The 11,783-nt window shown below is 34.8% G+C and overlaps 1 protein-coding gene across 1 annotated transcript; it reads right to left on the reverse strand.

Annotated features, from left to right (window-relative positions):
- Nucleotides 1–4,063: 4,063 nt before the first annotated feature.
- Nucleotides 4,064–9,652, reverse strand: LOC108379483 (uncharacterized). The gene is made up of 2 exons (XM_017635838.1): nt 9,296–9,652; nt 4,064–4,966 (listed from the first exon to the last, which is right to left on the reverse strand). Exons 1-2 carry the CDS (start codon nt 9,491–9,493, stop codon nt 4,835–4,837), a joined length of 330 nt encoding a protein of 109 aa, XP_017491327.1. The 5' UTR covers nt 9,494–9,652; the 3' UTR covers nt 4,064–4,834.
- Between the last annotated feature and the right edge of the window lie 2,131 nt (nt 9,653–11,783).

Raw genomic sequence — 11,783 nt, forward strand, 5'->3', positions numbered from 1 at the left:
AAAGGCCCTTCGCTCATTTCCGTAGTAGGCAGATGACTACAGCTGAAATACGTACCTATATATATGTAGTAGTGTAATAGGCAAGTTAACAGTTGTTGAAAAAACTGTTCTCAAAATTATCCAGCTTTAGTAGAAGAGTTCCCGCCACAATGTTTCTTTAGTGTGTGTGGCATCAATAATAAGTTGGTGATCCGGGCTAATAGTTAGTCCTTGAATTTTACATACGGCTCGGAAACTGGAAGCTTGCTTTCCGTCCATCACAATCGTGAAAAGGTAGAAGTGATGCAAGTGTCGGTCGAGGCAGAACTGCCCTCGCTATACCCTCGAACCATCAACTGCGTCTGGAGGTGTGGGGGCTCGACCAAATTGCTATGAACCCGTAAAAGGCCCTTCGCTCATTTCCGTAGTAGGCAGATGACTACAGCTGAAATTAAACACTGCAAGATCCATCTGATCTGAGCCTCCAGCACTGTAGCCAATGCTCGTTTATAAGAGAGGGATGGAATCATAATGGTGAAATGCCTCTCCAAAGCTAACTGGAATTGGCTCAAGGCTGTGGAGCAAAGAATACCGCCCACAGGGGGAACTGGCTTCACTGTTTACAGTGCCAGTTACAAATGAGAGAGCGAATTGCGTGCCGTAGTATAATTAGCTCTGCGAAGGAGGCCTCTTTTTTTTTTAAATACTACAGCGGGATTGAAACCTTGAGTCAAACGGCTACGCTGGTAAAAGTTTTTAAAAAGGGCCAAACCACCAAGCTGCTCTTTAATGGAGACTACTATTGAGACATCCTCTGTTCATCTAGAGCCTCACTTTCCTGGAAATCAGGTGATGTTTACACCTTCATCTCCCTCGGCTGGTGAGGGAGGATATGCGGGAACCATACCGCTAGCAACCCTGGTTTGAAGCCTTTCTTCATGTTACAATTCGCCAAGCACTGTACATTTCATCTCGAGTGACTATTTAGTTCGCAGGTGCAATGCCAAAAAATTGCATTGCCAAGAAATTTCAAGTCAATAAAAATTTTAAATTAAAATCGTCTGAGATTCGTGGCATTCTATTTAATTGCAACAACTGTTGTCTAAAATATCAAATAAAAAGTAAGTGCTCTCGCTACCCTTTGATTTCTTTTTTTTTTATAATTTGGATTGTAAGTTGGCAGTGGCACTCAGCACCATTACTGCTGTTTCCAAATGTCACCATTTTCGCTTCAACATTGGTGTTGGTTATTTTTTGGAATTTTATTTTCGCGCCGCTGTCAACACAAATGTTCCGTTGCAATGTTCATTTTCTGGAAAGCGCAAAAAATAAAAAACTAAATACATAAAGGTACGTTTACATATATACCAACAACTATTCAGGTAGGAAGGTAGGTTGGCAGCCAGCTAACACAAGCAAAGAGCCCTAGCCTTGCTGACAGCCGGTGTTGACAGGAGCAAAAACAACAAAAGCAGGCACAAAAAACAAACGCCCAAAAGTGTGAACAATAGTTGCAAGCGACATCTTTTGGATGTTTTTGTTATTTTGATTCATTTTTTTCATTTGCTGCAAGTGCAACAATTTGTTATGACGCCTGAAAATGTGCAACGTGTTAAATGACATTTATGAATGTTCAAGTATAAAACGAAGCATAGGAAGCGCCATTCGTGTATTTGGATCGTTTGGGATGGTGATGGTTTGCCTAAAGGTGATACATAGCAGCGGTCTGCTCTGACATGACATGGACGCTGATGGTGCAATTGTTTGTTTTTATTTGCATCAATTTTAATAAATATTCGTAGAAAAAGGTAAACTACTTCGCACCGGCTGCTTACAACTGCTGGACATGGAAAATGTATACACACATAGATGGATAAATGCATGAATACTTTTTAGTTAGTTGAATTTTAGACAGTTATTTCCGAAGTATTACTGCAATGCAATGTAAGTTCTGTCATGTGAAAGCTGTATTTATTATTTATGATTGTAACAGTTGACCAAGTGTGAAAGAGCTTAACAAATACCGTACTAAATAAATAACAATTTGTGTGCAAACAAGAAATGTAAAGTACGAGTTGTTGCATTTGAATTGCAGCTTTTAGGATTTATTCTAACTGTGCTTTCAAATTGAAAATGCGCCGTAAATGATTGCTAGAGAAATTGATAAAGGGAGGTGAAATGGTAATAATATTAATAATAATTCCGTACCTCACTCATATCTGATGGAGATTTTGAAGGTATACAAAGTAAATGAAAAAGTGATGACAGAAGTTGCGAACAACTCTGCACCACCCAGTAGGCGGACTTAGCGCTACAACCAGAGAAATTGCAATTAATCTAAGAATTTACCAGTGAAACTCTTTGTCACCTTTCTCATCACATTTTCAATGCATTTTGAAGTGAGGTAGGGCGTTTTTGAACCGAATTCTGAGATAGGGTGTTTTTCAATAAAATACTGAAATAGGGCGTTCGAGAAAAGCTTTTGAGGTAGGGCGTTTTCGAACTGGCTGTCGAGATAGGTCGATCTTCCACTCAGCAGTCGATATATAATACGCGAAGGCATTTTTTGTCCAGGATAAAAGATGCGCGCCGTTCGTTCGATGTTCCAAAATGAGGTATCAAATTAAAAGACCTGGAGTGAAGATGTCCAATAAGGTTTCGCTTTTTTGAAAAGAGTTGCCAACTTTTTTTTAATTATGTTCAAATTATTAAAAAAAATAAACCAATTATTACAAAATCGGTATCAATCGAAATGAACTATAGGAGGGTTGCCACCTGTTTAAAAATTCCAATTCAATTGGAATCAAGGGAATTTGGTAAGGGAAATTTGTATCCACATATGGGTGCCAACCGAAAAGAGTTTTAGAAGCTAGCAGTTTTAAAATATTGTGAACAGTGTTGCCACCAGCTTGAAATGTCGATTTTAGTTAACTTATACATAAGTTATCTGAAATATGAATATATGGATGCCAAACGAAAGAGTGTTAAAAAATCTTTAGTTTGAACAATTTTTTTGAGATGTGGGGAGAGGGTTGCCACCTGTTTAAAAAGTTAAATTCAAAGTATTTAATAAATTAAATGAGTTATTAAAGTATGGCTATCAATCGAAGGGTGTTTGAAAAATCTCTATTTCTGAACTATATATAACGGGGTTGCCACATGTTTAGATAATCTAATTCAACTTAATTCAGCGGTTAATTAAAATTTGTATCGCAATTTCGAACGAAGGAGAGTTAATAGAGGTTTTAGCTTGAAAATGCTTTTGATGAGGGCTACCACCTGTTTGAAAAGTCGAACTTAGTTAACTACTACATAGGTTATATGAAATATGGGTATCAAACGGAAGAGTATTAAGAAATATTTCGTTTGAAAAGCAAAATTTTGATTATTTAATAAGTTAAATGATTTATAATAGGGCGGGTATCAATCGAAATGAAAACTTTTTATTTCTGACGTTTATTTAGGAGAGTTCCCACGTGTTTCAACAATAAAATTCAACTTAGTTCATCAGTTTATTGAAAAACATATGTATCAGAATGACAGAAGAAAGACATTTAAGAGGATTTTAGTTTGAAAATAGTATTGAAAAGGATTTTCATCGTTTTGAAAAGTCGAATTTAGTTAACTCATAGACAATTTTTATGAAATATTTAGATGTGAGTGTCAATCGAAAGAGGTTTATGAAACAAAATTTATTTTTTGGCAAAAATATGCAAAAAAAAAATCTATCGCGAACTCTACTCACTCTATCAGCATATATTGGAAAATAATAAATCTTATTAAGATTTATTATCAATTTCACTCAGCTTAGCGCAGTAGACGTGTAGAATATGGGAAAGTGAAATTAAGTAACGTCTACTAGATTTTTATCAAAGAAGTAAATTAAAGGTAGTCAGCGGATAGGCTGATAGAGGATTGAACAACAAGTATTCAAAAAAATAATTTTTTTTTTATAATTTTAAGTTTATTTATTTTATTGCTTCACTTTTACAGAGTCACATTTGTGTATATGTGTGTGTGTGTGTGTGCTTTAATATATTTGTATACCGATTAAGATAATGTTAATATATGCATATAAAATAAATGTATTATTATGTGGTTTATATATTTTTGGGTAAGTTATAACGATAAACAAATATTTTTTTTTTTATAAAGTTTATGCTTTAAATCAAAAGGCTAAAAAACTAGATCACTTGCAATTTACAAGCAGCGTTTGAATAAAATTTCAATACACCTACAATTGTTTATGGTAAAGTTAAAAAAGATAATAATTTTGAAATTTAATAAAATAAAGTTTTAAACAAATCGATTTTTTATTTTTTTTTATTACTAACTACTTTCGTCCAAAGAGGCGCGAACAGCATTTTATGCAAAAATATTTTTAAATGCATATATTTTTAGTAATTTTATTATCAGCGAAATGCAACTACAACTATGGTAGTACAAGAAATATTTAAGACATATTTATAAATCCAATAAATGGCTATAATCTAATTTAAAAGTACTTTAATATTTATTGAAAATGCATTCACTGCTGCGCGCTACTTAATAAATACAAAGAAACTTGAATTACCTCTAATCAAAAGGAATGGCTTCTTTGCGTTTTTTTTTGCAAAACAGTTTTCGTTACATTTGCATTTTTTTTTTGTTTACATAAATTTTGCAGTTTTTCTTTAATATTTTAAAGTTCTTTATATTTCTTTACGTTTCTTAATTACTATTTATTTATTTCGCTTATTTCGTTGAAAACTTCACCGCTTCACATCGTTCGCTCTAAGCTTAAGATACTTAGTGCTAAGGCAGTTAACTTGAATTGCGTTTGAATATATTTCATTTCCATTATACTTCCTTCGATTTAGGTACGTGTCAGCATTCCATTGATCATAATATTGGCAAGAGCATTGCGTCGTTTACGCCAAGCGCCCATACCCTGAGCGTGATATTGCAGTTGGGTGTACCATTGCTTGGTACGAACACCATCCTCGGCCTGAAAGTGAAAAAACAAAATTAATAATTATTTGCTTTAACATTGAAAAAATTGACTCATGAGAAATTTTAGAGTTAATTAGACATATTAGTAATTAATTCTTTTCGTTATTGGCTTTTTAGATGCTCTTATCAAGGACTCTGGTCGACCACAAGTCAGATGGGGGCTTTACCCAAAGGCGACCCTCTACTTTCCTTAATATGGGTTTTTTTTTAAGCGAGCCTGTTTAATAATTCCTTTCCAGCAGTTTTAGTAAAAATTTTTTAGAGTGATTTTGAAAGAATTAGATTATTCAGAGAGGGCCATCAAAGAACCTAAGATTACACCGTAAGGAAAATCTTAAGTTTTGAAATTACACAAAAAAGCGTCGAGAAACGTGAGCTTGAGTTTGAGGATTTCCAGATCAAGTCATTTTCCTAAGATATTTTAATTTTTATGAAAAAAATATTCAAATTTTAACAAGGACAAAATTAAAAAAAAAAACAAAACTTTTGTAATTTTTTAAAATTGTATTTCTTTTGCCTAAAAATCAAGCTACTAGCAATGAGAACCGATTAATAAATAAACAAGTTTTGAATGGTTAAATGAAAATGTGCAATAATTTTTTGTATGAAATAGCGAAAGGTTAGAATGTTACTCATACGCCACATCGTACCGGGTCCTACTGTACATACTCGTACATGGCGTATAAGTACGGTGACCAGATTTCTGTGAGCAAAAATCAGTGCATTACCAAAGTATTAAATCCGAACATACAATTTTGTTTTTAGAATAAAAAGACATTACATCTTATAATACAGTTTTATTTAAAATAATAATGACTGCTATATAGCGAGAGGACCAATTTGATAGAATAACACATAACCAAAGATCAAAGAAAATAACGATGCTATGTATGTTTATGGTTCCCTTATATTCAATGTTCTTTGTGATAACGAATGTGCTACCATATTTGTCCGAAAAATGCCTTTTGGGGCAGAGTAAAGGATGACCCCTATTAAATTAACTATTTGATGACCGAATTTAGTTGGGTGGGCTAACAAATTTTTTACGGCATATTATTATTCGTTAATCCGCTGTGGTGTAGTGGTAAGCAGTGCGCGCTTCCACTCCGCAATGCCTAGGTTCAACCCCTGGTAAAAGCAACATCGAAAAAAAATAATAGAAAAAAGGTTTTTTCTTAACAGCGGTCGTCCCTCGGCAGGCAATGGCAAACCCCCGAGTGTATTTCTGCCATGAAAAACAGCTTCTCGTAAAAATACAATCGCCGTTCGGAGTCGGCGTTAAACTGTAGGCCCCTCCTCTTTGTGTGACAACATCAAGGCGCACGCCACAAATCGGAGGAGAAGCTCGGCCACACACTAACATATGTGTAAGCGCCAATCTATTATTATTATTATTATTAATCCTTAAATGTGAACTGATATAAAATTTGAACGTCTATGATTTTTTGGTTTGTTCGTCATGAAATTCTGCTTATGAATATATAAAAAGTTTCATTTAAAAAACCAAAAACATTTGTCAAGGTTTTGTGTTTTTATTATATTATATAACCAAACCCCTTTGCAAAAAAAATATAAAATTTTATGTGTATTTTTTATATGTTGCAGAACCACTATAAGCAATACACAGGACAGGACAGGATTTATAAATCTAAATGTCTCAAAATCGGTACTGTCCCGCCAAAATCGGTACGAATGGTCACCGTACGTATAAGTAACATTTTCCATGTTAAAGTTTGAGTCTTTTTTTTATTCGCAATGCAAATTTAAAATGAAAATTACCTGATCTATAAGAGTGGTATACAGATTCGTAATCTACGACCCAAACATTTAGTTAACGTTTTTTTGTCATTTAAGTGCCTCTACAGTGTTATCAGTGAGTATTGAGTTTTACACAGTTTTAATATAAAACCACCAATAAAAGTAATATTTTGGCGCTACACTTTGCTTAGCGCAAGGCCGAGCTTCGCCGCCAGTTTGTGCTGTGCAACTTCCGGACGTTAAATAGTTTCAAAGCAGAAATACATACATACATTCGAAGGTTTGCCACTGCCTTGCGAGGGGTAACCGCTGTTAGAAATTTTTTTTCTTGTTTAGATGTTACTCGTATAAGGGACAAACCGGTACAAAAACTTCTCGAAGCCTTCATAGAACGGACTCGTTAGTGTCTGGAAAATCACCTCAACATATGCAGTTCCAGAAGTATGGAGGAGGGGAAACTGAAAGAATTTCTGACATATTGGAGCATCTAATGGACCTGGCAGATTACTCAATAAAAATTCTACACAAAACTATGATATTTCCAGTCTTATAAATTTCCGGAATTTTGAAGCAATCTCTCCAGCCATATTCCAAAGAACGATGTGGCTAATGACAATTTTCAGTTACAGCCGGCCTATTTCTTAAAGCAGAGCGATTGGTCCACAAAGTGCGAAAGAGAGAGTGGCAGAACGGTCTGTCGAAATACAATTGAGCATTAGGCGTCATGGAGCTTTTGGCGCAGCCCTAGCAAGGGAGACGACAGTGATGCCAGATTGGACGTAGTTCCACTGCCGTCCTCGATGGCCGCTAGACAAGAGCAAGGCGATTGCGACAGGCCGTCGACTTCAAAGCTGCCTAAGTCGAGGGGCAGTGGACAAGCTGATAGACAGGTGGGCGTAGATGGTCACTCGAACCACTCCGCTGAGTTGGGTGGTGTGGCATGACCTTAGTGACCCCTATCGACAGATAGCTTCAGAAAAACAGATTTTTGAAGAGACCGAGTTACTGGGACTAATGATCAGAGGAATGCATAAAGGGAGCGGAAACGAAACACAAAAGATATTGTCTATGCATGCGTGTCAGTAAAATATCAATCCGCGATTTTCGCGGACTAAAATGGACGAAGTAAACTCGCACTCTCTTCCCCCTCTTGCCTGTGCAAAACCGGTTTTAGACGTGCTCAGTCCGTCAGTGTGCGAAGGACCAATGACATCGGAAGGCTAAAAGGGCAGTAGAGAGTGATTCCAAATCACCAAAGACTAGGAGACAACGTGCGCCTAGAGGTGGTAGTCAGACTTCTGATCCCCACGCTTTTAAAGGAGGAGGTAACTGTGGATCCCGTGTGTGTTGAACTCGGTGTATGCTCTCCGCCTATTACGGGAACAAATCCGGATTATACTGAATGCAGTATAGAAAGATACTTCACGTAGACATCCGACGGAGGATAGTGAGAGCTAAATAGTTATTCAAAATCAATAAAGAGACGAAAGATTTGCTATAATAAGAGCCGTGCGAACTGCCGTGTAGTAGGGGAAGTAATTATTTGCGCCTTAAGAAAAGTAAACCAGAAGATCAGGGACCGATAATAACAGTTCTTGATGAAAACTGCCATGGAAAAATTCACTAAGAAGGAAATGTTCTATAACTAAGTGATATATACCAATTGATTTCTTTTTTCACTGAGACACAAATTTGAAAATAAATTTTTATGCAAAATTAAAACAAGTAACACTTATTTTTATTTTACTTATATGTCTTAGATAACAATCATAGAAGACTTTTATTTATAAAAGTCATCAATAAAAATTAGTCAGAGACTTTTACTTTTAAAAGTCATCAATATAAATCAGTCAGCGACTTTTATTTTTTAAATCATTCGTATAAAAGTCATTAAACAGTAAACAAAAGTTTACTACGACTTTTACAAATGACTTTTATAAGTATGATTGGAAAAATAAAGGTCATTAACTGATTTTTATTTATACCTTTTATAAATAAAAATCCCCTTTAACTATTATCTAAGACATATAATTTAAAAATCAAAAATAACTGTTATTTGCAGATTATTTAGATAAAAATCACACATAATTGTTATTTTCGATTTATCTAATAAAAGTTAGAAATAATGGTTATTTAAGGAGTAATTAAATAAAAGTCAAAAAATAATTATTAAAGAGCGATTTTTTAAATAAGGGGTTCCTTACAACGTGGCACTCTTCTCCATTCGACTTGGAAGGAAGTCTGGTCCGCAGTTTTACTTAAATTGGCAAATTTCGGCTCCTACTATGTGAAGTGATAAAATAAGAAGCAGAAAATAATATGTACTCCAATAAATAAACAATAGCGTACATATTTGTTTCTGAAAGAAAAGTTAAAATGTAATAATGCGCTCTCTAAGGCATACACGGGGGCCGCTATTACGTCTATGTTGTGGACCCCCTCAAACAATTTTCTACTACGCCTAAAAGTTCATATTTTACTTCTCTTTATCACTTTTTGAACTATCAATTGTTTTATTACAAAACTGTTTCCGTTTGGTTTTTTTTTTTGTATTACAAATACTCACTTTGAATATGAAAGTGTCCTTCGATGAGATTTCCTGCACCTCGAAATAATCATCCCAGTCCGCTTCACTGCACACAACGCATCTGTCCAAATACAATGGCTCACGTATCAGCGTATAGCGTCCGCACTTCTCCTTCATCACCAGCAGTGAGGCCTCCCGTATGCCGGTGTGTTTTGGGAAATTCAGTTTATCTGACATAACTTTTTCTGCCTTATAATTGGCGCTTGGCTGCAAGAGCAATGGTGCAAATGTTGATATGCATGTAGTTGTTGTTGTAGTAGTAGTAGTAGTTGAGTAGTAGGTGGAGTAGAATCACGACGATTGCGGAATACAAAGCAGCCATTTCGACCAAGGCATATGTATGTGGGGATGAAAAGAAAGAAAGGAAGAAAAAAATTTAGGAAATGTTGAAAATCGTGTAAATTTTTTTTTTGTGTTTCACACTGCAAATGTACAAAAGCGAACTTTGGAACTCGCCTACGACTGCATACGTGTGTATATATGAATGAAGCCATAAAAGCGTTGACTTTATGTTCTTGTTCTTGTGTGCTGCGCTATGCTATGCTGTGTTCTATGTATGTACATTTCTATGTACATATTCTGGCAATAACTGTACTCGTACTGTCCACACAGTTGGTGGCATTTGTAAATTTTAAAATATGCACTCAATGCGTGAGCGATGCACTCTACCGCCGTACAATCAAACGAAAGGAAACGCAACGATATGAACTACTATTTTGCTCATTCGAATAGAAAAAAACGCATAGATTGGAATGCTGTTACATCAGATTAGATTGCGCGCTTCATTCGTGTTGAGACGGTACACGTATGTATGTATGTATGTAAATGCTTGGGTGGTGTCTATGATTTCCGCATTGGTTCGTTATCGCCTTGTAACTGCTGTACAAGCGACTTCAATTGCGATTTGTGCAACTGTTCAGCGATTGTGTCTAAAATCAATTCATTTAAAAAGTAATAAAAAAATCATATTTGAAAAGGGCTTTGCACATTTTATTTCCGCGGTTTATCTTTCGAGGTGCTCTTATATAATTGCAAGTGTAAATGAAAGGGCTCGAAAAATATGTATGTGCATTAGGGCGGGTTGATTTTTTTCTTTTTTTTTATCGTATAGCAAAAAAGTAAACTACATAAAATTCTAAGAAAATTCTCCGAAGAAACCATGTATCTAAAATAAAATCCTAGTCCGCGCCTCTCGACTTGGAAATTTATATGGCCGCCTTTGCCAAAAAAATAAATGTTAGAAAAAATTGGATTTTCCAATAAAAAAATCGAATTTTCTGAATAAAATTATTTAGTAAGGTAGTTCTTTTGCATTTTATATTTTTTCTACACTCAAAATATTCACCCAAGTACGCAAATCAAAGGAGATGCAAATTGGGGTTCAACTGCTTTTTTGATAATTGAATATTTTGATTAGTCTCAAAACAAAACCTGTATTGCATAAACTATAATATAATAAAACATAAAATATTTAAAAAAAAGAAAATAAATTTAGCGAAAGAAGAGGAAAAAGAGTTTCAAGTCGAGAGGCGCGGATTAGGGTTTGATTTTAGACCCATGGTTTCTTCAGAGAATTTTCTTAGAATTTAATGTAGATAACGTTTTTGCTATACGATTTTTAATTTTTTTTTCATCCATACAAATCAACCCGCCCTAATGTACACATCGTCACCGGAAATGCAAAAAGCCGTAACAACAACATCGTAAATGAAATGGAAAAAGTCGTGGCTAATATTTTTTAAATTTTTATTCATAAAATGATATGGGGAGTTGTTATTCGATAAAATCCTTCATATCAATCAAAAAAGTTAATTTAGCATTTTTTATTAGTTATGACTTTTTGCATTTCAGGTGACGATATATTTATTGCTATTATTATGGTGGTTAATTTCATTAGATTTATTGAGACGTACATACATATGTACATATTCATAAAAAGATATTTTTTTTTTTTAACTTTCAACTGGTTCAAGCGGACGTGAAAGTTTAACTTTCAGTTTGGAGACACATTTTTTCATTATAAAAACTATAGCAGGCTCTGAATGAACACAATCTTTTGTCATGAGCAGTCATAATCAATATGTACCTCAAAATCGGTACGAATGGTCACCGTACGTATACCCCACAGCACATAGATTGCCTATATACATATGTAAGTGTTTACGTACATTCCTCAGAAAAGGGGAGTTATCTTTTGACCTCTTATATTAAGATGTCTCACTCACTACCAACGCTAAGCTGCTATCCATTGGGAAATTTAATTTTTTTAACCTATTCTTGCGCTACTTTTATATTAGCAATTACCTTTGCATACTTCCTTTTCTGCATGTCAATTTGAGAGATTGCAGAAAATTAAAATTGATATTGTGAGCGGAAATATGTAGTTCAAGCATCAACTGCCAAGCCATTGTCAAGTCATAGTCAAACATAGCATAGAAACATGTACAAACTCGCATACATCTATAAA

The sequence above is a fragment of the Rhagoletis zephyria genome, unplaced genomic scaffold (genome assembly GCF_001687245.7).
Source record: "Rhagoletis zephyria isolate East Lansing unplaced genomic scaffold, Rhagoletis_zephyria_1.1 Rzeph_scaffold_16505, whole genome shotgun sequence".
Lineage (NCBI taxonomy): Eukaryota > Metazoa > Arthropoda > Insecta > Diptera > Tephritidae > Rhagoletis > Rhagoletis zephyria.

Coding starts and splice junctions, on each gene's coding strand:
- LOC108379483 (XM_017635838.1), bottom strand. CDS start 9,493: ATGTCAGATAAACTGAATTTCCCAAAACACACCGGCATACGGGAGGCC. Junction 4,967..9,295: donor AGGACACTTTCATATTCAAA/GTGAGTATTTGT, acceptor TTTCACTTTCAG/GCCGAGGATGGTGTTCGTAC.